The sequence below is a fragment of the Polypterus senegalus genome, chromosome 3 (genome assembly GCF_016835505.1).
Source record: "Polypterus senegalus isolate Bchr_013 chromosome 3, ASM1683550v1, whole genome shotgun sequence".
Taxonomy (NCBI): Eukaryota; Metazoa; Chordata; class Cladistia; order Polypteriformes; family Polypteridae; genus Polypterus; species Polypterus senegalus.
The window spans coordinates 226,289,638-226,316,643 of NC_053156.1; the positions used below are offsets into that span (position 1 = coordinate 226,289,638).

The 27,006-nt window shown below is 36.9% G+C and overlaps 1 protein-coding gene across 3 annotated transcripts in view; it reads left to right on the forward strand.

Moving 5' to 3' along the window:
- The window catches only part of LOC120525937 (F-actin-monooxygenase mical1-like), a 115,581-nt gene that overhangs the window by 83,273 nt on the left and 5,302 nt on the right, over positions 1-27,006 (forward strand). For all 3 annotated transcript variants that reach the window (XM_039748643.1, XM_039748644.1, XM_039748645.1), the window contains 6 exons: positions 3,889-4,849; positions 8,540-8,643; positions 8,724-8,837; positions 10,787-10,880; positions 12,295-12,388; positions 25,236-25,309. In XM_039748643.1, the coding sequence (XP_039604577.1) occupies positions 3,889-4,849; positions 8,540-8,643; positions 8,724-8,837; positions 10,787-10,880; positions 12,295-12,388; positions 25,236-25,309 (1,441 nt within the window). The remainder of the gene's footprint in view (positions 1-3,888; positions 4,850-8,539; positions 8,644-8,723; positions 8,838-10,786; positions 10,881-12,294; positions 12,389-25,235; positions 25,310-27,006) is intronic.

Sequence of the window (27,006 nt, forward strand, 5' to 3'; positions counted from 1 at the left end):
AAGTATGCCCACACCTACTTGGCCTCTCACCGGGGGCAACTCCAGAGTGTTAGAGAGTCCAGCCCCTCTCAAGGAGATTGGTTCCAGAGTCCAAGCTGTGCGTCGAGGTGAGTCCGACTATATCTACCTCTCGACCTCGCGCACTAGCTCAGGCTCCTTCCCCTTCAGAGAGGTGACATTCCACGTCCGAAGAGCCAGTTTCTGTAGCCGAGGATCAGACCACCAAGGTGAGCCCATGGGAAGGAGGACCCACGTTACCTCTTCGGGCTGTGCCTGGCCGAGTCCCATGGGCGCAGGCCCGGCCACCAGGCGCTCTCCATCGAGCCCCACCTCCAGGCCTGGCTCCAGAGGGGGGCCCCGGTGACCCACGTCCGGGCAAGGGAAAACGTTGTCCACAGATTTTATTCTTCATCTGAGGTTTGTTGAACCGTTCTTTGTCTCATCCCTCACCTAGGACCAGTTTGCCTTGGGTGGCCCTACCAGGGGCATAAAGCCCCGGACAACATAGCTCCTAGAATCATTGGGACACGCAAACCCCTCCACCACAATAAGGTGATGGTTCAAGGTTCTATTTATTGTTATTTTATGGTTTAAGAACAAAGTTCAGTTCAAAGCTAAGTGAAGAAAAATAGATTGTTTACTACCGCCATAAAATTAATAGTTAGGTCCAATGTAGCTTAAACTAAACAAATGCAGGTAAGAAAAAAAGGTATCTGAATTTCCGCAATAACCAGTTGGTAGCTTGACTTCACACAAGTCACTGCTACCACTCTGCTCACTTTTTAAAGGTTTATAGTTGTCAGGACTGGCCAGCCTTCCATGGCTCACTTGACTGCTGCTACTGCTCTGTATTTTTCTTTTGTCTTTTCCACTGGTTTGGTTGTTGTATATAGATAGAAAACATATTTGCATTTTCACTTGTTTTTGCTCTCTGTTTCTGATCCACTACAGATGTGGTCTTAGATTCAGCATCTGCATATTTACACCTTTTTTTTTTAATATGATCTAGTGCTATCCAATTGTGATGCAGGTTAATACATGTGTTAACAGATGTATTTTGCATGTATCTAGTCTGTTGCTCTCATTTGACTTTATGCAAAGATGTTCTGTAATTTTTTTCACTCATTGCTTATTTCAGTCCAATGGTTGCTAACAAATTCAAGAGAGATTCGAGGCAGAATATACTTAGTGACAAGAAGTGAGGTATCTGCTTGCGTTGTTTGTAAAGAAAATGTGGAGGTGGTAGTTTGATATATTTCACCCCGTGTTTTTTATTTTGTCCCTCACTAAAGTTGAATTTGACTCTACTGCTCTAAGTTAAGTAAATTAGCACCGTTAGTGGTATAATGATTGCATTAAACGTCAAACTTATGAACCTAGAAGATATGTTTGGTATATTATTCATATTACTATGTTTTTCTGGAGTAAAATCCATTGAAATGGTTCCTCTGACTGGGTCAAAATAGCATCTAATTCATGCATATGTTCCCAGTTTACTTCCACTGTGGATAGTTGTGGGGACTGGAAAGAGAAGAACACATTGGCATATGTATCTTTTTTTATTATTGTTTATTTGGCAGCCACCTTTACTCAGGATGACTTTTATGGTCTTCATATATTCCAATTGTTAATTTACATTTTTTTATAGGCAGGTTAAGTGACTTGCTCTTGATCAGAGAGGTAACATTGAACAAGCAGGCTTGTGGGTTAAAGTCCATTGTTCACTTACAGCAACTAAGTCTTGCTTCCCAAATACCATCAATTTTCAGGTAGTTCACATAGTAAGGATAGTTAGAGGTTAGTTACTTTGGTGTGGACAATGTGGGAGGTAGGTGTTATAGATTATATAAAGAATTCTTTATTTTGGTAGTTCCTGCTAAAAGAGTGATGGAAGATGGAATGTTTATAGTTTCCTTTTTCTTACTGTTCAACCTTAGGAACGGATTGTTTTTTATTTTCCTATTACTGGATCTATCTCACTTTTGCCTATCAGTAAACCTACCCCACATGTTTCACCTTCTGGTAGTGAGTAGCCTATAGGGCAGCTCCATACAACATTTTCAGTTAATTCTGACCAGGCAGTAACTGTTCTATTCAGCCAGAAAGGGTTTATCAACGAAAAACAACCATCTGGCTATGGCTCCCAGAGTCACGGTTTATGTTGTGGTCTGCTTAGGCTTATTAGAATAATCTTGAGAGTCTTATTTTTGGGTGGATGTTTGTGCTGTCTTTTCCCTTAAATAACAGTGCCACTGGTAATACTAGGAGCATGTAGACCCAAAAAAAGCCCTAACGATCATCAGGGTACATAAATCCTAGGTGGAAGTGTAGATCTAGGAATAAAAAATGTATCTAAGAATAAAACAATGATCTCAAGAAAAAAAACTGTTGTTGGGACTCTCCTTTGGAATCCTGTTGTTTTCATATGTTAGTATCATATATTACAGAAGTAGTGCTGCTGCCTTGCATCAAGAAGGTCATTGTTCACTTCTCAAGTACTACTTTTGTGGTGTTTTCAATGTTTTCCCTGTGTTCACATGTGTTTTCTCCAGGGGCTCTGGATTCGTCCTACAGTGATGATAAATTAGCCCTAGTGTGCGAGTGTGTGTCTGTGTGTTACTCCTACCTTGCATTCTATGCTTGCTAGGATGGGCTTCAGCATCCCTGAAACCCTGCTCTGGATGAAGTGGATTTGGAAGATGGATGGATTTCATCATTTGTGATGAAATGAGTTTTTTGTTTGCACAGTTACTGCAGTACTTAAATTTTTCATTAATGTTGTGCCATGCTTATTGACTAGTAAGTGATATAAATGCATACATTTAACAGTTAAAGAGGTTCCTGTGAATACTTTAAAAAGGTAAATGTTTCTGTGAATACTTTACATACAGCTGAAAAAATCTGATCAAACTTCTTAGTGAAACGGTACTTCCCAGCGGCATCATGGTCTACGTCTTTGTGGTGTAAGGAGATCCCCATGTGGGGATAACCTTAAAGCTTTTTATTTTTCTGAACTTGAATGCACTGGAAAGTACTAAATATGAAAACGTATTTTTTAAACTTTATTCTTTTATATGCCTTTAAAAATCTGTATGTTGTACAGAAAAATTTGAAATCCAAATATGGTTAACAAGTAGTTAAAATATTAAACACTGAAAATGTAGGCAGTTGTATATTCAGGGGCTTTCTCAATTTGTTGCTTCCACATTTTAAGTGTTGTGTTCTCTCAGGCTGTGCTGCTTCCACTTTAGTTTAATTTTCAGATTGTATGGATAGTGAAGACTTGCTGACCTTCAGTGAAAATTCTGCATTTGAGAATTGATAGATAACACTATATCTTTTAAACCCTCTAAGCTGATGCTATTTAAAATCTTAAAGTTCTCCTTTACCTTATATTCTTAAAGTTAGTATCAATAGATATTAAAATTAAGGAGCTTAAAACATTTTTTATTTTGCTAGGCAGTGTTTCCACAGTGTAATATCATTGTATGCAGAATTATTAATTTTTGGATGAGGGTGAATGTGCAACACAAAAGACTGAATTCTAAGGAGGAAAAATAGTCAGATGTTCTAAATTGTGAAAATTTAAAATGACATTGCCAGTTTGTTGCAAACAAGTAAAAATGCACACAAAGATGAGCTCATCCAACAGCTGGTGTCTCAGTCATATGCTAAAACTGCATATTTTTCAATACAGGCTGGTTTTCAGTTTCTGTATTCTAGTTTTGCCTGTTAAAATGTTAAATAAAATATTATTGAATTTAAATGGCTTTACGTAATAAAAGGTGACTGCAATTAAAATAAATACTTTTTTATATGAATGTTATTAGTTAAAGCAGAAAATGTCCTTATTTCTTATGTTTATTTTTGCTTTCTTCTTTCATGCAGTCAACCTTTGGTGTGGATAATGTGGGCAGTGTGCAGTCAAAGGACCTGGAGCTGTTTAATTCAGAAGCTGATGATTTAAAAATAGATATTGGTGAAACATCTAAGACTAATGAAGAGACTGAATCTGGTACCAACACACAGGATTCATCAGAAGTGCAGTATGCTTCCCATAACAAATGCCCAGTTCCAGCTTCAAGGACTATCTTTATAAAACCAACCCCACCATTTGACAGTAATCTAGGAGGTCTGGATGTTCTAGATAATGGCATCTATAAAGATGGCCTTGATTTAGGTGCAAGTTCTTGGGAATCCATAACTATACCTGTGCCAAAACCTCGAAAGAATGTCCCGATTGCAACTGCTGACCATTTGTCTGCTGTAATTAAGGAAAAAGAACATTCTAAACATATATCGGATACGGATGTATTGGATGGTAATGTACAAGAAATTGGAGACAATGAAGAGTCTCCAAAATTCCCCTTTGGCAACATAATTTCAACTCCCAGGACATCCGAGATCAGTGTCAATCAAAGTGAGTCTTGTCCAAAGCCTTCACTTAAAAAACTTATCCTTTCAGATTGTGAGAAAAGCCAATTAAATAGGCTCAGTTTTGATAGTGACTCAGAGACCAACAATGTCTGTGAAGAGCAACAAAAAGTCAAGGTGGATAATAATCAGTCAAATTCAGCTATATCTTTATTAAAACCTGAAGGGCCAACAGAGTGCACATTTTCCTATAATGGTGAAATTTGCAATGTAAGGGAACAAACGCGGAGACAGTCTTTTAGGAGAAAAGAGGAACAAGTGAAGTCACTGCCTTCTGCTCCGATTCCTGCCCACCAAAAGTCTAAGTTTTCTCCATGGACACTTTCATCTCCCCGTCTAGAAAGAGGAAACAGAGTCCAAGAAATGAAACCGAGCAAAATGGATCCAGTGATGAAAACAGAAGAGAGCATGACAGGTAAGTTGGTCCATACATTCGAGATGGAAATTAAAATGCAAGATAAAAAATGTTTTACATGATGAGCCATGTCTGGAGTTCTCCTAGTCTTGAATATGTCACCGGACTGTTATAACACCTACAGTCATATGAAAAAGTTTGGGAACCTCTTTCAGCCTGCATAATAATTTACTCTATTCTCAACAAAAAAGATAACGGTGGTATGCCTTTCATTTCCTAGGAACATCTGAGTACTGGGGTGTTTTCCGAACAAAGATTTTTAGTGAAGCAGTATTTAGTTGTATGAAATTAAATCAAATGTGAAAATTCTGGCTGTGCAAAAATTTAGGTGCCCTTGTAATTTTGCTGATATGAATGCATGTAACTGCTCATTACTGATTACTTGCAACACCAAATTGGTTGGAATAGCTCGTTAAGCCTTGAACTTCATGGACAGGTGTGTCCAATCATGAGAAAAGGTATCTAAGGTTGTCATGTGCAAGTTGTGCTTCCCTTTGACTCTCCTCTGAAGAGTGACAGCATGGGATCCTCAAAGCAACTCTCAAAAGATCTGAAAACAAAGATTGTTCAGTATCATGGTTTAGGAGAAGGCTACAAAAAGCTATCTCAGATATTTAAACTGTCAGTTTCAACTGTAAGGAATGTCTTCAGGAAATGGAAGGCCACAGACACAGTTGCTGTTAAACCCAGGTCTGGCAGGCAAAGAAAATACAGGAGCGGCATATGCACAGGATTGTGAGAATGGCTACAGACAACTCACAGAACACCTCCAAAGAACTGCAATAACATCTTGCTGCAGATGGTGTATCTGTACATCGTTCTACAATTCAGCACAATTTGCACAAAGAACATCTGTATGGCAGAGTGATGAGAAAGAAGCCCTTTCTGTACTCACACCACAAACGGACTCGCTTGTTGTATGCAAATGCTCATTTACACGAGCCAGATTCATTTTGGAACAAAGTGCTTTGGACTGATGAGACAAAAATTGAGTTATTTGGTCATAACAAAAATCGCTTTGCATGGTGGAAGAACAACACCGCATTCCAAGAAAGACACCTGCTACCTACTGTCAAATTTGGTGGAGGATCCATCGTGCTGTGTGGCTAGTTCAGGGACCTTTAACAGGGCCCTTGTTAAAGTTGAGGGTCAGATGAATTCAACCCAATATCAACAAATTCTTCAGGATAATGTTCAAGCATCAGTCACAAAGTTGAAGTTATGCAGGGGTTGGATATTCCAACAAGACACAATGACCCAAAACACAGTTCGAAATCTACAAAGGCATTCATGCAGAGGGAGAAGTACAATGTTCTGGAATGGCCGTCACAGTCCCCTGATTTGAATATCATTGTCCATGGTCGGCAGCCATCAAATTTAACTGGAGAGATTTTGTATGGAAGTATGGTCAAAAATACCTCCATCCAGACGCTCATCAAAGGGTATAGGAGGCATCTAGAGGCTGGTATATTTGCAAAAGGAGACTCAACTAAGTATTGATGTAATATCTCTGTTGGGGTGCCCAAATTTATGCACCGGTCTAATTTTTTTATGATGCATATTGCATATTTTCTGTTACTCCAATAAACTTAATGTCACTGCTGAAATACTACTGTTTCCATAAGGCATGTCATATAATAAAGAGACGTGCCTACTTTGAAAGCTCAGCCAATGATAAACAAAATCCAAAGAATTAAGAGGGATTCCCAAACTTTTTCATATGACAGTAACTCACATGCCAGTTCCATGGTGTATCCTCAAGCACAGGTCACTAGGCACTTGCTGGCAAACATCACCCCCAGGTTTGACTCCAGGAGTGCTTCACAATATTCCTGCTCCCAGTGAGACTCTTAATGTTTTAATTAAAACCACTGTTTCAGTAAAATTGTCCCTCATATCAAGTAGCAGAAATGCAGAATTCATCCTTACTAAGGATCAATAGACCAAATCTTCTTATACAATTGTAATACAGTGAAACCTTGGTTTGCAAGTGTTTTGCAAGACAAGCTAAAGTTTAAAAAAAAAATTTAGCTTGATGAATGAGCCAGGTCTTGCAATACGAGTTGTATAGGGTGGTCCAGATCTAATTATGCAATTTTCATTACTCAATAATTTAAGTTTATTACATAGAAAATCACCCGAAAATCCCAGACCATCGAGAAGTGTGCGAACTGACGACATGAAATATCGTCTTCGTGCTGAACTGGAATCGTCCCTGCATAAACCAAAGTCATCCAGATGATCTGGATCTGCATAATTAGATCTGGACCACCCTGTAAATATACGCTTTGTTCGCCGAGTGTCACGTGGGGATTGTGGGTAATTGTCTCCCATGCTCGTTCTCAGTCAGCGTGCCTCACTCATATACTCAACATCCGTATGAGCGTTTACTGTTTACTATAGCATGGTGACCATGTGTTTGTGCTGTAACATGCAAGTCCCTGTCTTGCACCCTGCGTGTTGTCCCATTGTGGGGGTGAATCCCAAAAGAGTTCAGAAACCTTACCGTGTGTAAAGCATTTTTTTATTTTGTGTATTTTTATAAATATTATTTTATTATTTGTGTTTTATGAAGTGTAGTTCAGGCAAAAGCAACTGTCATTGGATAGGTTTCCTTGTTAAAGTCGGGGGAAAAAAAAAGAAAGATTCCAGTGAACCAACAGATAGCAGTGATTCCGTTAGTTAGAGTGAAGATTTTGTATTAATCATTTTTATATAAATATTTGTGGGTTGTGAAACGAATTATCTGAGTTTCCATTATTTCTTACGGGGAAATTAGCTTTGATATACGAATGCTTTGGATTACAAGCACATTTCCGGAACAAATTATGCTTGCAAACCAAGGTTCCACTGTACTTATCTTGTTTAAATGTGTTCTGTGGCTTGGATAGGGCTAATCATATTTAATCGGGTATATTGTGGAAGATACTACAGAAGGGTGGGTTTCGGTGGCTACTTCTCTGTGCTATTCAATCACAGACCTCCACATGTACCTCTGAATTTCCTGAACGTAATATTAATGAACAGCTGAGGCTTACAGACTATAGTCTTTTTGTGTATTTTGTTCAACAGGCAACATTAGATCTGTGAATGGATCATGTTCAATACTGGGAATTGCACTGTGGAAAGCTTGTTCCTCAAAGCTACAACGGCAATAAAATAACCACAACAAAAACAGCACAAATAGTAATTTTTACTTAGTTTGTATTAATGAAACATTCAGCACAATCCACAATTGGGCTCTGCCAGGAAACCCACAATAAAAGTCATCTGAGACTAATGTAACAGTTAGCTGAGATGTAGTCACTGCTCCAGCTTTTACCTTCTTTGAGATAACACTGGAGAGTTTGGAAAGTAACTGAAGGCTAAAAATTCTAAAATAAGTGTCACGCTGTGGTGTTGCTGTATGTCTGGGATCTCAAATGCTAGAGTGTGTATTTTTTTAACATAGTATTGTTTTCATAGAATAATCCAATCAATGTCTAACTAGGAGTATCACCACTACATTTTTTAGAATTCTCTGGAAACAATTTCTTTGCTGTTTTTCCTTTCTCAACTAAAGAAATGTATACTACAGCAGTTTTTTAGGCAAGTGAGACATAGTTGTGATGAAAATCATAACCTCCAGATTGTTAAAGCCCATATTCTTAATTTTTATCTAAATGCTATGTTAATTGTTTTCTTACACAGAAAGTCCTTATTCTAGTGAAAAGGAAGAGGAAGATGAAGATGAAGATGATGAAAATGAGGATGAATTTTTAATGTTTTATAAAGTTGATCTGTTTGATGAAAAAGTGAGTCCAACTCGTATTCTATGCATGTGTTTTGTGCAGAAAAGGTATCGTTAAATGAAGTACTTAATGTTCATTTTTAGTTTCAGACGATTCCTACTGATCCAAAAGAAGCTAAGAAACTTGAAACCCTTAAAATGAAAACGTTAGAAAGAAGAGCCAAAATGTGTGAGATGCAAAGGTTTCATAAAGCACAGGTGAGCCTTCTGCAGCTGCAGTACATATAGAAAAATGCAGAACAGGACAGTTTTAACCAACCGACATAGCTGGTAACTTGTTAAGGGCAAATTTTGCACAAATGTTAGAAAGTTTTAATCCATTCAAAGAACCATAGACACATAGAATACATTACTAAGTAGTGTGGAAGAGGCTAGTAGGCCTGTATGGACCTTCATATTTCAATTTAAGGTGAAGTAGATGGACATGCTTGTTGGGCTAAATGGTGTGCTCTTGTCACAATCATTCTATCATTCTATGGTAAATTGTTTTTATTTATATATATATATATTTATATATATATTTATATATATATATTTTATATATATATATATATATATATATATATATATATATATATATATATATATATATATATATATATATATATATATATATATATATATAAATATAATATATAATATAATGTAGTGTGTGTTATGTATGTATGTATGTATGTATTTATGTATGTATGTATATGTGTATGTATGTATATATGTGAGTAATTCTTTTTACAAACTAAATGTTTATCATTACCAGCAGTTGAGTGAAAAATAAGATGCCAAATGATCAGCTTGTACTTTAATTTACAAATACTGCTAATATTGCACATTTTCAGTGATTTTGTTTTTTCCAAGTCGTTTGAATGACAATTTCAACTAGAAGCCACTTTTCCCACATCCTATAGTGTGACATACATTAGTTATGGTTATGAAACTATGTTGTTTGTAATACGAGTTAAAACAAAAATAACCATGTGTTCCCGTTTTGAGTTTTTTTTTTTTTAATTCAAGGAAACTAAAATGTAAAATGCAGTGTATAAACTTGTTATATTTAAACAGCAAATGAAATTGATAATGCAATCTATTTGGCATCTAGGTATAACCTTTCCTTCCCTATATGAGTAGATTTCATGCAATCATTCTAATTCTGTGATTAATTAAAAGAAAACATGGATACCAAATACTTGCTTTCTGCTTTTGTCCTTTTGAAGTGATGCAGGATGGTCACAGCCTCCCATGAATATTGAGCTCTCTGCATCCGTATCTGTATGTTGTACTCTTTCACTTTGCATTCTACACAAAATATCCATGCATCATGGCTCTGATAATTCCAATTTTGTTAAAAAATATAATGTTCTTAAATATTATATTAATCCTATAGTTTTTGTTTATATAATACATGATTGTTATCTCTGTCTTTAATATTTATTTGTAAAATGTTTTACTCTTTTGTGGGCATTAGTGGGACAACTCTTTTTTTTTTTTTTTTTTTTTTTTTTTTTGTATCAACTTTTGTATTTATTAGGCTGACCAGATGTCCTGTTTTTGTATGCATTACATCCTGTTTTATGTATTGTGTCCTGGAATTTAAGAAAATGTCTCATTTTTAACCATCTGGTCATTTATTCATTGCACATGAAACTCCAAGTGGAATATCATTCTACAGTATATTAATGCGTACCAAACTCTTTGGAATAACAAATTGTGCCTGGTTTTGGAACGATGAAAATCTATTCATCCTAGTGCTTGCCCTCTTTAAAAAGTAAGAACAGGTATGAAAAAAGCTTGTGGTTCAATTGACCTGTGGACATAATTCATCAATTCATCTAATTTTGAATGTGATTACTACATCACTGTGCCAACAGATCTGTGGACCTGCCTGATTAAACATAAAGAATTTTCATTTTAATATTTAAGATAAACAAGTGTTATTTTGCTCACAGGCAAGAGAAAATCTTTAAAATGACCTCTCATGTGCTTCGTTATACAGTATTTATGACAGCTAATACACAATAGGTACAACAGTATTTGACATTTTACGGCAGCTTTATATGCAAGTATGTGGCTATACAAATTATTTAAGATGTACATTATATGGTTTTTCTAGCAATCATGTTGGCTAATTACTTGCTTCTTTGTACTCTCAGTCCATCCAACGGCGTCTGGAAGAAATTGAGGTGAAGTTCAAAGAGCTTGAAAGCAAGGGTGTCATTTTGGAGAGAGAGCTACGTAAGGAGGCAGGTGAGAGTATGACATTCGTACGAATATAAAATTATTTAGCTATATAGGGCCTCTTTCTGTTCACAAAGTAGTAGAAATGATAGGTCAAATTTATTTGATCATTGGCTCCTATATCATTCAGCTTTGTTTATGAAACAATTATATGCCAAGGTATGTGCACAAATCAGTATCATCATACAGTACTTCCAAGTTTTGTTTTGAATTTGCATAAGAAACTAGTTTGTGGAAACGTGAAAAATATTGAATCTTGTATCAAGACCACTTGCTTACAGCAATCAAACTTAACTTTAATCACTTTGGGCAGCCTGAAAACTTTTACATTTTATTTTTACTTCATAATTTTAATAATTTAAAGATTATTGCTTTGTCAGTAAAGAGCAAAACACAAACACAATTTGAAAATTCAAACCAAAAGGGTGGAAACACACACAAAGAATATAGAACACTATACACACTAGAAAAAGTGGAGGTGGTTGGATGAGTAACAAGAAAGACAAAATCTAAGGATTTTATTGAACTTGACAGTTTCTGCAAAAATCTTTCTTTTTTTTCCAATTTTCCAAATTTTTTTTGTGCCTTTTTCATTTTGTTTGCTTTTTAAATTGATGCTTTTATTTTCTTTTTTAGTTAGCTTCCTTGGTTTTAATGCCAAGTGTGATTTGGGCTTGGAATTCTATGTAAACAGATTAAGACTCAGACTCATTGTGACATGTAACGATCCACTTTGCAGTGTCCAGCCTGAATAACTGTCGGGACAGTATTCCATTGCCATCTAGTAGATGAAATTGTCATGCTGCTAAACATCATGAAAATTTCTGTGTGTTTTGCCACTATGGTAACTCCTCAGTGTTCATGAGTGGGGTGAAGCCTTGCACCAAAAAACATAATGGCAAATGAAAAGCAGTTAAGCCAGTTTTAGTACAGACTTAAACTGGACCATTGTTTGAATTGAGTGATAGTGGTAATGATGTGAATTATTCACCAGACACGATTTGTTAATTAATTATGATTAGTGAGAGGTGGAAATGTTTTTTCAGATATGCAGATAAGAATTTCACTGTACTCTGTACATGTGAGAATACTACTACCACTACTAACAATTTCTGCAGCTTCCAAAAACAGTAAAGAAAATGTAAGAATAATATGTTTAAGACTGGAGAAGTTACTGTACTCACACTTGTGTGACTTGTTTTCCATATCTGGTTGTATGTTCAAACTCAATGGTATATTTTCATTTCATAAACATGAATCTAAATATGTTTTCTCATTTGTGCACTATTAGATGTATCCTTACTCTAAATGTCCAAGTTCTTGGGCATAAGTTAAGGCATGTAGCTGAATTTATATAAATTTTAGAAATTCGTAAACCAGTCTTAAATTGTGTAACTTGAAATGTTTGTGTCAATATTTTTAGGTTCTGATATGTCATCAGACAGGATTGATAAGTGGATCCAGCTTGTTCATAAGAAGAACGAACTGATGTCTGAGGAGTCTGAACTCATGGTTGCGTGAGTCTAATCTTCATCTTTTCTCCTTTTCAATTTTAAGTTCCCTTGTCATTTCATACAGGTAAATCAAAAAGTAAAGGGAATATGAAAATTATGCAGTAAATGCAATTGATAGAAACTGACATATTACAACACATTCATGATCTTTTAAGGGTAGTTAGTATAGCTGAAGAAAGGTTTAAAGCAGGAAGAGCAAGTGTAACCGACAAAGCACAATTTGGTCAACCATTAACATTGCACACACAAGCCCACATCAACACGGTGAATGATTTCATCAGAGAAAACCGACTAATTTAATTGTCCCCTGTTGCTGCTCATTTGGATATTACCTGTGGATCTGCATATGCCATAGTGCATGATGACTTGAGGTATTGTAAAGTTTGAGTAAGATGGGTACCCAGACAGCTTACTAATCAGCACAACATCCTTTGAATAGAAATTCGTGAAGTTCAGTTCTGGAAAGTTAGTACCAACATTTAAGTGCAAAAACGTGGTGAGTGTTTAATCATATAGGGCCCTGTGTGACCCTGTTTTGCTCTTTATAGTGAAGACCTTAGCAAAATCTCATAAATCCAAAACTTTTAGCTTTCATATGCTCCACTACCTATTATACCTATTCCCACAAGCAACAAAATAGAGCAGTCGAACAAATAGGGGAGAGTTGCACTTTAAATGAATAGGATTATGGATAATATGCCCACATTATTAAGCAAAACAAAGTGAGTGTGACAAAAATAACATTCCAGCCTAAGTAGCCGTGCATCTTGCATCCACAGCTGGCTCTTGGATTATCTTCAGTATTGCTAGATATTTGCTACCACATGGCCTTTGAATTGAGTATTGAAATGGGCCAGATGCTTGTCTCAATATAGCTGTTGAAACAGAGTTGCCTTCATCTATACTAATAAAAGGCAAAGCACTCACTCACTCACTCACTCACTCATCACTAATTCTCCAACTTCCTGTGTAGGTAGAAGGCTGAAATTTGGCAGGCTCATTCCTTACAGCTTACTTACAAAAGTTGGGCAGGTTTCATTTCGAACTTCTACGCCTAATGGTCATAGCTGGAAGGTATTTTTCTCCATTAACTGTAATGGAGTTGAGCTGGAAAGACGTGGGGGGCGGAGTTTCGTGTGACATCATCACGCCTCCCACGTAATCAAGTGAACTGACTGTCAACGCAGTGCGTAGAAAACCAGGAAGACCTCCAAAAAGTGCTTAAGAAAACATGCATTATATAATTGAGAAGGCAGCAAAACAATAAGAAGCGAGCGAGTGACATATACTACCATATTCATGAGTGCTGCTACCTCGGAAAGAAAGCAAGGTGTAAACCTAAACTTTAAATTAAGTTCATAGACAGGCTGCCGCTGGTGTTTCATATGCCCACAGGTAATGCGGGATACAAGTTTAATGAGAGGACGCAGGATATAAACGAGAGTTTTGATCACTTTGTAACTAAGTTAAAATTGTAGGTGAAGGGGTGTGCTTATGCAAATTCCGAGAGACTGTGTTTGTGGGGGATTGACAGTTAAGGCGGGTGGGGGAGTCACGTCATCATCTCCCCTCCCATTTACCTCATTTCGCTCTGAGCTGAGCTCCGCGGCTAACGCCGTCTTCCGAAGCAACCGTCACACTGCCACCAAATACTCACAGAAAAATCCACAAGTTAATACACACGCTGTCTCTAGAGTTTCTCCACACTGAATCCTCCAGGCACTACTTACAAAAGGTTACATTGACAATCGTGTTACGTTATTTTTAAAATCTTTCCTTTTCTTAGCACAAGCACAGCTGAGAAGCTTCGATGCATGTGCTCCATAACGCTTAAAAATAATGCATTTAATCACACTTTGCATTACAAGCAAAGGGAGCTTTTGTCAATGCATGATTTCCTGGTACACGATTACATTGATCAGCATCCCGATTCATTTTACCCTTGCACCACCTTAGTTTGAGAAGAAGTATGAAAAATATGAGGTTAACACAGAAAACAGATCACCAATTCAAGCTTTATGAATAATCGATTTGCCATCAATAATTGTTTTGGTAAAGCCATCCTCCTTCCATTTTATAATTTTTCCGCCACTAGCCATGATTAAATGAACGGTAAAAAAGTAAGAGCAAAGCGAGGTGACTTATTTAGGCAGGCATATATATGACAGCAACACTCATGACAATGTCAATCATGTTACGTTATTATTAAAATGTTTCCTTTTCTTTTCATTACTTCTTTAACACACTACTTCTCGCGCTGGGCGGGTATTTTGCTATATATATAATATATGAATGACCTCCAAAGAGCGTTGAGACTTTTGATATCATGAGCGTGTGTACAAAACCGGGTCTCCTGCCCAGCAAAAGTCGAGCAGCCAGCCAGCTGCGTGCATAGCTGTGCCGGCCTTTGAGACGCTGACTGCGCTTCTGCCTTAAGTCAAAGTGAGCACTTTTAATTTTTTTCATCCTCCCCCTGCGCTATAGCCCAGACAAGTGCAAACACAGGACCCCTTTTCTACACCACGGCAAAATAATATTAAGGCGATTCACACTTTCTTTTGCACGTATACGATTATGAGGTCCTCAGCTCGGATTATGAAGACACGCACACATGTGGAGAACTGACAGTGCCATCACAGCCGATTAATGGCGGGATGTCTCACCAGTCTACACAAGACCCACCGCGACTGTCCCCAAAAGGCGATCATAACGCCAGCGAACACATCTCTATACTATATAAAAGAAAAAGGCAACTTTCCTTTCTTTACACCTTTTTTCCTTTTATCCCAAACCAAAGCCTTTCTCTCTTAACACTGCAGAGGACACAAAAATAATTTTCTTTAATTGCCGGTAAGGCACATTACCAGAGGCACAAATTTGAACGTTCACATAGAAAATGTAATTTCTATACCACAGCCGTCGTGTAGCACCTTTCAAAAGGGATCTACTACCGAGAGATGATCCATATACATTTTAGCTGCTGTTAGTACTACTTACCTGTTGTGTTACACAGTCTTTAAAATGTAGTTTACCCGCAACCACTCCAGTAGTGCTCAATGTACCTGTACTTCTTAAAACGTTAATGTTTTACTGTTTAATAACTTATAAACTATATTTTATTATTTTTCCCTTGCACTCAGTGACCAAAGCTATACACACACATATAGACACATACAAACATACACACAAGTATATGTGTGTGTGTGTATATGTGTGTATATATATATATATATATATATATATATATATATATATATATATATATATACACTGTGTGCACAATTATTAGGCAAGTGAGTATTTTGACCATATCATCATTTTTAATGCGTATATTCCAACTCCAAGCTGTATTAACTTGAATGCTTATTGGATTTAAGCACGTCAGGTGATGTGTATTTGTGTAATGAGGGAGGGTGTGGCCTAAGGAGATCAACACCCTATATCAAGGTGTGCAGAATTATTAGGCAGCTAGTTTTCCTCAGGCAAAATGGGCCAAAAAGAGATTTAACTGACTCTGAAAAGTCAAAATTGTAAAAGTCTTTCAGAGGGATGCAGCACTTTTGGAATTGCTAAGATATTGGTGTGTGATCACAGAACCATCAAACATTTTGTTGCAAATAGTCAACAGGGTCGCAAGAAACGTGTTGAGAACAAAAGACGCAAATTAGCTGCCAAAGATTTGAGAAGAATCAAACGTGAAGCTACCAGGAACCCATTATCCTCCAGTACTTTCATATTCCAGGGCTGCAACCTACCTGGAGTGCCCAGAAGTACAAGGTGTTCAGTGCTCAAAGACATGGCCAAGGTAAGGAGGGCTGAAACCCAACCACCACTGAACAAGAAACATAAGTTGAAATGTCAAAACTGGGCCAAGAAATATCTGAAGACAGATTTTTTTCAAAGGTTTTATGGACCGATGAGATGAGAGTGACTCTTGATGGACCAGATGGATGGACCTGTGGATCAGTAATGGCACAGAGCTCCACCCGTGGAGGTGGGGTACTGGTATGAGCTGGTATTTTTAAAGATGAGCTAGTTGGACCTTTTGCATTGAAGATGAACTCAAAATCAACTCCCAAACCTACTGCCAGTTTTTCGAAGACACTTTCTTCAAACAGTGATACAGGAAAAAGACCATGATTTTTATGCAGGCCAATGCTCCATCACTTGCATCGAAGTTCTCCACTGCGTGGCCAGCCAGTAAAGGTCTTAAAGATGAAGGAATAATGAAATGGCCCCCCTTCCTCATCTGACCTAAACCCTATCGAGAACTTGTGGGCACTTCTTAAACGCTAGATTTACGGGGGAGAAAAACAATACACCTCTCTGAAGAGTGTCTGGGAGGCTGTAGTCACTGCTCCACAAAAAGCTGATCGTCAACAGATCAAGAAACTGACAGACTCCATGAATGGAAAGGCTTATGACTGTTATTGGAAAGAAGGGTGGCTATATTGGTCATTGATTGATTGATTTATTTTTTTTGAAATGTCAGAGATGTTTATTTGTAAATTTTGAGGTGTTTGTTTATTATTCTCACTATAACAGATGAAAATAAACAAGTGAGATGGAAAAATTTTCATTTTTCCTTTAGTTGCATAATAAATCTGCACACTAATAGTTGCCTAATAATTGTGCGCACAAATGTATTCCCCTGATGATGTTCACACTCACATTTCCGTTGTGAAACATTCAGGTTTCAGGTTTATTAACATTTTGGATTGACTGATAGCACTGTGTTTGTTCCATATTAAAATTAATCCTCAAAAATACAACTTGCCTAATAATTCTGCACTCCCTGTATATATACATACATACACACATATAAATAATTTGTATGTATGTATGTATGTATGTATGTATGTGTGTGTATATATGATGTAGATAGGTATGTGTATGTGTGTGTGTGTGTGGATATGAAGATTATGTATATATATGTGTGTGTGTGTGTGTGTGTGTATATATGACAGCAGCAATCCAAGCTGTGAGAAAACAGTAAAAAGGAGGCGTGTCAGACGTCACGGTACATTTTCTGATGCAGCTAGACGAAAATAACTTTGTGACGCTGCCACCAAATACACAAAACAATTACTTTGACAATCATGTTACATTATTTTTAAAATGTTTCCTTTTCTTTTTCATAACTTCTTTAACACATGACATCGCTAAGCGTGGGTATTTTGCTATATATATATATATATAACACACCGACACTCATAACAGTGACAAAGCAATTACATTGACAATCATGTTACGTTATTTTCAAAATGTTTCCTTTTCGTTCTCTTTCCTTCTTTAACACACTACTTCTCCGCTGCGAAGCACGGGTATTCTGCTAGTCATTGATAAATAGCAAGAGAGACATGGTTTTCATCTCTTCACAGCTAGATGGTGAAGGAGAGAGAAAGGGAGAGAGAAGTGGGGGTGTCCAGCTTATACCATTCTCATAAGAAATCAAGAACCAATGTGGTATCATGGTAAAGAATGGCCTCCAATTCAAGACCAGATTTAAAACAGCCATATTTCAGACCAGTGGGTGCACAAACTTTTTACACCTGCCCTCCTGTCTTGATTTTTATTTTTAGCATTTATTACCAGATTTTAGTTTTTCAGGAAATATACCTCCATGTTGTTTATGGACTTTAATCACTGTTGTAATGAAACCACAGACAATAACAACAAACACCTGGGGACACCACCAGGTGACCCTGCATAATTGTTTGTTAGCAAAATATTAGAATGTCTTTTTTTAGATATAAGTTTAGAGCAGAAGTGATATAAAATGGTGGAGTTTTTGGCTTTAAATGATCCTGGCCGGGAGGGGCGGGTCCAGGAGAGTGGACAACGTAAGTGACATCAGCGATGGACTGGTTGATAGTTTTCTGTTCTGCGGAGGGAGAAAGAAAGAAAGCATTAGATAATAGCTTCACGCCCTGGTTTGGCATGTTATCATCACTAGAGCCCTTAGGCTGCCTGCACACTCATGACAGTGTTAAAAAAATAAATAATAAATAAATAAAAAAATGTACTAATAATGATTCAGATAATTTATTTTAGATGGTCAGCGGATTTACAAACTTTTAAATCCAGTTCACAAGCAATTAGTAAAAGCTTGAACACTGTATCCATTCATTTTCATAACCTTTGTAGTCTAATTAGAGAGGTCTCATGCCCATCGTGGTAGCCTCACTTTCTATAGGAAGACAGCAGCCCACCAATATTTTTAACATATTGATACTTGATACTTTACTACATTTGAGTAGGTTCCTTTAAATTAAGTACAGAAATCTTTCTGTTTTGCAGTATCTACTAATTTCTTATATATATTTCTTTTCTGGTTCGTCCTGCTTCCACCTCAAAACCGGTCCCGCCCACACACAGCCGACATGGCATTTCTCGATTCCTATTTGTCCTTTTCCAAACCCTTTCCTATGCTGCCAGCGGCTCCTCTTCAAAACCAGTCCCGCTAACGTGCAGCCAACACGGCATTTCTCGCCAAGCTCTGAAGTACGCTTATAAAATAAAGCAAACTCTGCATGCAGCGAAAATTTACTTCTCCAGCTAGATTCCATCCTCAGGACCATCAACCCCTTCGCTAAATCATACAAACACATGCATGAAATCGCTCAGTCCAATCCAACAGCATCTGTACGAATGCTTTTCGAGAAAAACCCTAGGCAGGATTTATGACGATACAATGCGAAGATGGCGAACCGCCTGCTGAAAGGGACATTTGCATCTATCCCATAGGCAACTCCTGTAAAAAGATTTCTACGCTCAATATGAATTGCGATCCTATGGTTTACCCACTTTTATTCCCTTATGGAGACATTGTCTGGCACAAAGATTTACAACATGTTCCTGATAAAAGAACTTCCAAGCGAATAAGGCTTACTCAATGCCAATTTTACACGTACAGATTAGCAATGAGGAATACATTTATTATTTTCCACTCCAGCGGCGAACTATTCCAACAGTACGTCGTAGATGCGTATGTTAAAACAGAGGGTGCGCGTTTCAACTATCTCAGATTAGATCAACAAGATCTGCACGTGGACCTATACAAAGGACTGTCAGACACATTGTAAGCAAACGCTGAAAATAACAACGATAACAAAAATATTAACGTCCACATTTCCAGGAAGTCCAAGATACATGCAACAAAACTAGCAGGATATCATGGCCATAGTATGTAAATTCGGAAAGCCTCATTCATTTATCTCTTTCACATGTAACCTGCTTGGCCGGAAATTCTACATGCACTGTCAGATACCCAAAGACCGGAGCACAGACCTGATATTGTAGTACGAGTCTTTTGGATTAAACTGCAGGAATTACTTAGACATTCTACAACATCTTTTTGGGGTTGTTATTGATTATATTTACATAATCGAATTTCAGAAGCGCGGCCTTTCTCATACCCACATGCTGTTTACTCTTCACAATAATTCTAACAACCAGTCTTCAGCCACGATCAGTTGTACGTGGCTTTTTCTAGGGTTAGATCTTTCGACTCATTATCTGTCATCTCCACCAAAACACCTATTCACAACTGCGTCTTTCAATAAGTATTTATTTCTTCTTGATTTCTGAATTCCTTTCTCATCGTTTTCCGTTCATATTCTTAGAATGCCGTATGCTATGGCGGGTGTCGGCTAGTAGAAAATAAGCTGGAAATGAACAAAAAAACATTCTTGATGACAATCTGTTACGCCCTAATATTTATATAGGGATTCCCATCCATTTATTCCACTAAGTGGTGAGGTGTTGTTAATACAGCAACAGACCTTTATGGGTCAATTGATAGTGTGCAGTAGTGTACTAACAGGTACACTATTTAATGTGGTATTTTCTTAGGATCATTTCCAGGTTTGAGCTCAATTACAGAGGAAAAAATGTGGAACAAAACTGAATCTCTACTTAGACTGGGCACAGAATTGTTTTTATATTAGCTGGCGCAAACTGCAGAGACTGTGTATAAGAAATTTGCAATTAATTTGACTGGTAAGCTAAAACCTGAGGCTATGTTATTCTTTAGTTATTTGTTTGTTTTAATTTAATGTAGTTGTCCTGACAAATTAATATTGCTTTCTAACATAAAGTGCATTTAAGCTAAAATATACCAGATAAAGGTAAGGGGCAACTAAATGAGCAGATCTTCTATTGCAGTTAGTCTCAAAACAAATGACAACTACAATGGCAGTTCCCAAATGGAACGCTGCTTTACAATTACAGCTTCTTTGTTATTATTCTTTAAGAAGATGCTGTTAGTGAACAAGAAAACACTACCAATACTAATAAAGCATTTCAAACGACAGCATCTAATCAATGTTTACTCACACGAACACTAGTATAGGGCCATTAAGTATCACCAATTAACATGCAAGTCTTACAATTGGAGTGCCTTGAGAAAGATTTGCAGACGCAGAGAATATGCAGATTTTCAAACCCAGAATGCTAACAAGAATGCCACTGTGCCATCCATGTTTCATAATACTTTCTGAGGTATGGTGGTTATATTTACTAATCATAAAAGTAGAGAGTGGTGCCATGTTGCATATCGATTAGCACACACTGTACTCTGTACATGTGACAGTTTTAATTTTAACAGAACTGGAAATTAAAATTCTGAAATAACTTGAACAAAAACAAAAAACTGTTAATAATAAACATTTAGAAAGCCAGAGCAGCAAAGTTTAATTTAGTTATTACAAAACTTTGTATGTTACTTTTACATGTCACTAAACATCATGATTTATAAAACAAAGCTATGAATTGATGGTGACTTGTGTCAATTCAATTCTCAGTTTGTACTTGACTATTTGCGATTGAATTTGATTCAAAATAATTACACTTGTGCCTTTTTCAAAAATTCTATTTTCCATTTAAGTTGACAAGCCCGCGTCTCCAAAAACTAATCTTCAATAGAATGCAATAAACCAGGGTTTTTTCATATGGAGGGCCACAGCAACCCTGCCGAGTTTGATGTTCTTAAAAAATGAAACTAGATTTTTAAAGATGGTTTTTAAATGATCTCATGTAGTTTTGAATTAAGTATGACTAAAAAACTTCTAAGTAAAACTTTTGAGATTAAGAAAATAGAGTAGCTATAACTTGTTTCTTCTAAATATGGTCATTTAGTTTAAACTGTAACATTTTGATATGAGTATCACTTTTTGAAATGTAAATAGTTTTAAGTTTTAACTTTTTAAGTTGAGGCACCCTAAAACTTTATACCATCTGGGTATGCACTTTAAAAAAAACAAAAAAAAAACACCACTGCAAAGTTGAGCATGATGCATGATCTTGGACCTTGGTTAGTGCCAACAGTAGTAACACGGAATAATCTATATACTGTATATAAAAGTCAATGTTTGTATGTGTGTGCGTTTGAATGTATGTTCCAGAATCTCATCGAAATGGCTGCAGCGATTTTCATTAAACTTGGTACACGTGTTTCTCATTGGTCGACTAAAAATAATGTGGGATGAAATCATCCCAAACCCACCCCCTTCTGGGTAGAGAGGTGGGGGCGGTAATCTTGCTGTCCTGTATGAATGTTATCATCCAGTTGACACTCGGAACAACCACCAGAGGGCGAACTGGAGGAGACTGCCAGCATTCTTCATGTTTGAGCACCTGTTGCTTTTGAAATGAATACAGTTGGCCAGTTCTGAGCATCAACTAGATGATATAATACATACAAGAATGCAAGACAAGCACATTAGTGAGTCTTCATTGTTTGTTAATTTACTTTTAAAGTTGTGTTTTTTTTTTGGTTTTTTTTTCTAATTATATTTTTCTCAAACAATTAAAAAAAAAACAAAAAAAAAACTTTATTTTCCTCCCGGGCAATGCTGGGTGTTTCAGCTAGTTTGGAATAATAGTAAACTTGTCAAAATTAAAGAAAATGTTTAACAACAGTAGACCACTGACACATATGAGACCAAATGTTATTTGATATCTCTAGTCCAGGGGATCTCAACCTTTTTTCTTTTCATGTCATTTGAATGTTTCAAAATAGCACAGTTTGTTCAGTCTTAAATTGTTAAGTATTGAGCCCTGATTAGGCACAAACAACTAAAGGGGGTATTTTTGTGGATGTCTTTTTTTTTTTCTTTCTTAGAACACAAATGCTTTTTATATAAGAACAGTAGTGTAGCTTGATATTCAATAAAATATTGGAAGACTAATATTACCATACATTAATAAAGTATACAAAAATTGCATAGTTAAATCTGCATTCAGATCAAAATAAGTATTTATAATTTATATACTGTTATTAAGGCACGAATCAGCTGATTAGCAATAAGAGAAGTACCACTTAAATAAATCAGCATATATTCAAGGAATACGCCACACAACAGAACAGAATTGCTTGTCAAAGTTCTGTTCTTTCTGCTCACGAGATTGTAACCTATGTTAAATATGATTTTCCTTTCCTGCAAAGAACTGTGTATTTCCTTGATTCCAACATAATATTCACTAAAAATGATTACAAAACAAACTGTGCCTTGATCAGTCTGCAGTCATTAATACATCGCTTTGCTTTTGGTGGGAAAATCACTCAACATACTTAGTGAACTAGATTTCTCAATTGCTATATGTTCCTGAACATAGATTCTAAAATATGAATTGATGTGAAAGGATTAATAGAAATTGCTATATGAATGTTAAGCAGTTTTAATGAAATATTAGTATCATTTTCCAAGTAATACATGCATTCAAAGTTACTCGAAGTACAGTACTACATTGTTTGTTAGCATGCTACTTTTATCACCTCTAGGGGTTAGTTAGTTTTGCTTGTTGTTTATTATTATTAAATGTTTAGACTTAAAAGTGATACTAATCATTATAATCCTAATTGGCTGGCTTTATGTTCCACATAAACATAACTTTACCTAACTTAGTGGGATTACAACACCACTTGACTTACAACAACCTAATTGTTATTTATAGTGGTGTGAAAAACTATTTGCCCCCTTCCTGATTTCTTATTCTTTTGCATGTTTGTCACACAAAATGTTTCTGATCATCAAACACATTTAACCATTAGTCAAATATAACACAAGTAAACTTAAAATGCAGTTTTTAAATGATGGCTTTTATTATTTAGGGAGAAAAAAAATCCAAACCTACATGGCCCTGTGTGAAAAAGTAATTGCCCCCTTGTTAAAAAAAATAGCCTAACTGTGGTGTATCACACCTGAGTTCAATTTCCGTAGCCTCCCCCAGGCCTGATTACTGCCACACCTGTTTCAATCAAGAAATCACTTAAATAGGAGCTGCCTGACACAGAGAAGTAGACCAAAAGCACCTCAAAAGCTAGACATCATGCCAAGATCCAAAGAAATTCAGGAACAAATGAGAACAGAAGTAATTGAGATCTATCAGTCTGGTAAAGGTTATAAAGCCATTTCTAAAGCTTTGGGATTCCAGCGAACCACAGTGAGAGCCATTATCCACAAATGGCAAAAACATGGAACAGTGGTGAACCTTCCCAGGAGTGGCCGGCCAACCAAAATTACCCCAAGAGCGCAGAAACGACTCATCCGAGAGGTCACAAAAGACCCCAGGACAACGTCTAAAGAACTGCAGGCCTCACTTGCCTCAATTAAGGTCAGTGTTCACGACTCCACCAGAAGAAAGAGACTGGGCAAAAACGGCCTGCATGGCAGATTTCCAAGACGCAAACCACTGTTAAGCAAAAAGAACATTAGGGCTCGTCTCAATTTTGCTAAGAAACATCTCAATGATTGTCAAGACTTTTGGGAAAATACCTTGTGGACTGATGAGACAAAAGTTGAACTTTTGGAAGGCAAATGTCCCGTTACATCTGGCGTAAAAGGAACACAGCATTTCAGAAAAAGAACATCATACCAGCTGTAAAATATGATGGTGGTAGTGTGATGGTCTGGGGTTGTTTTGCTGCTTCAGGACCTGGAAGGCTTGCTGTGATAGATGGAACCATGAATTCTACTGTCTACCAAAAATCCTGAAGGAGAATGTCCGGCCATCTGTTCGTCAACTCAAGCTGAAGCGATCTTGGGTGCTGCAACAGGACAATGACCCAAAACACACCAGCAAATCCACCTCTGAATGGCTGAAGAAAAACAAAATGAAGACTTTGGAGTGGCCTAGTCAAAGTCCTGACCTGAATCCAATTGAGATGCTATGGCATGACCTTAAAAAGGCTGTTCATGCTAGAAAACCATCAAATAAAGCTGAATTACAACAATTCTGCAAAGATGAGTGGGCCAAAATTCCTCCAGAGCGCTGTAAAGACTCATTGCAAGTTATCGCAAACGCTTGATTGCAGTTATTGCTGCTAAGGGTGGCCCAACCAGTTATTAGGTTCAGGGGCAATTACTTTTTCACACAGGGCCATGTAGGTTTGGATTTTTTCTCCCTAAATAATAAAACCATCATTTAAAAACTGCATTTTGTGTTTACTTGTGTTCTATTTGACTAATGGTTAAATGTGTTTGATGATCAGAAACATTTTGTGTGACAAACATGCAAATGAATAAGAAATCAGGAAGGGGGCAAATAGTTTTTCACACCACTGTATATACCTTTGTATTTTGGCAGAATTACTTGTTTTGCTTTAGAACACTATTGCAGTGCCACCAGTAATGAAAAGGCTATGGCTTTATGGTTATATCTCCAGGATATAAAAACACTGCATCCCTTTTTAGTTGTCTGAATATTTTTTTAATAGGAATACATATAGCAAATTTGAGAAATACATTTTAAACATAAAAATAAATAACAGGTGCCATAAACAACACTTTGTAAGTATATAAAGTATGCACATGCATGATTTCTTTTAAGACTTCTCTATTTTTTGCAGGTCACGCCAGCTTGAACTGGAAGATAAGCAAAGCATGTTGGAAAAGGAGCTAAGAGTGTATCTGGAAATGGATGGTAAATTTTAAAAATCTTTTGGTGAAACTTAATTGTTTACATGTTGATACAGTTCACAGGATATAGCAATCTGGCCCCAAGGTCTTGTAAGAGAGTTAGGAAGCGGAGGCAGTTCTATACAAAAACATATTCTAGGCAAAGTGCATGTGTTTGTATATGTATACATACTGTATATAAAACTGTAAAGCTGATTGACTCACTCACCCATCAACAAAAACACTACCTGTTTAGTTAAAAAGCTGAAATTTGGCAGGATGGTACATCTAGAGCAGTAGGTATCTGCTAAGAAAGGGTACTTCGATATATCAACATTTTGGGGTAAACCTAACCCTGGGGAAATAAATGTATACCCCAAAATCCAACCAATGACTCTTTGCTTTTTAAAGTTAAAACAAAAGTACTGCAAATTAAGAGACAGAGTCAAGCCATGATTAAACAGAATAAGGCATGATTATTTTTTTTTCTATACTAATGGAGGTGCTGGTTTTTCAAGAAGAAGGATGACAAGAATAGGACAGGATGGTGCCTTTGAGAGAGTACATTTTTTGGAGACGTTGATGCTAATGGAGAGTTGAGATTTTTTTTTGCAGTTTTTATCGTTGAATAAATCAACTTTAAACCACCTTTGTAACAATATCAAATACCCTAATTTGGTGATGTCCTTTAATACGTAGTTCTGCTGCAATCTCTGTCACACTAACACAACCAAGAACTGTGTGTAGCAGGTTCAACAGTAAGCATTGAACTAATGATATTAGCACCTGGTAAAAAAAAAAGAAAAAATACAAATATTTTATACAGAAAAATATTAGTTATATAGTACATCTGATCAACCAATGGCACTAAAATTGAGACCCATTGACCACTGATTATATACAGTGGTATAATGAGGCTTGTGCTGTTGGCACACCACAGGTTGCTTCTGGGTTGTCACACCGTATGCATCAGTAAAGACAGACAGCAGCATAGGTGAACTCCTTCACTCTGCTACTCCCTGTAGAGAGTTCAGGATAATGGTCAATGCCAGGATTAACTGTAAGTCTCTGGACACCTCATGTTTTCATGCTTCTGCTCCAATATACAACTGTGTAAAAAAAACAGTATACTTGACGCCACAGACCGAGACTACGCGTAAAAATGTAGCAACAAATTATTGTTTTTTCTACATATAGACAGACAGATAACATAAAGCAGGAGCACCTTCATCAATCTGGGACCTAAGAAATGTCAGATTACTGAAAATGCTGCATCACAGAAGGCTCACTGTTAACACTAACAGTGCAAGTTAGATAATAAAGGAAACAAACATCAAATGAAGAAGCAAGTTAAATTTTAATGGAATGATGTACCTGTAATGGAAAGGTACCAGCATTTTGGAATGTGCTGGAAGTAAGCATCAGACTTTCTCTCAATCAGACCTCTACCCCCCAAACCTTTTTTTGTTTGGGTGTGGCGTGATGTACTAGGGCTATGAAGAGAGGTGTGGTGATGCGAACTGTGGTGCAATTAGGAGTTCACAGGCTCCCCTTCCACTCTCTTATTGCTTCTAGGCATTCTGGACTTCACAAGGGACCCCTTCCTGTGGATTTATTGCTTCAATGCGGTTCATGGCATGGCACACCAGGGAGGTGGCTATAAAGAAACATGTAGTGCAAAGTGCAGCACAATTTTAAGTTCACGGGGGACTCCATCCCCCC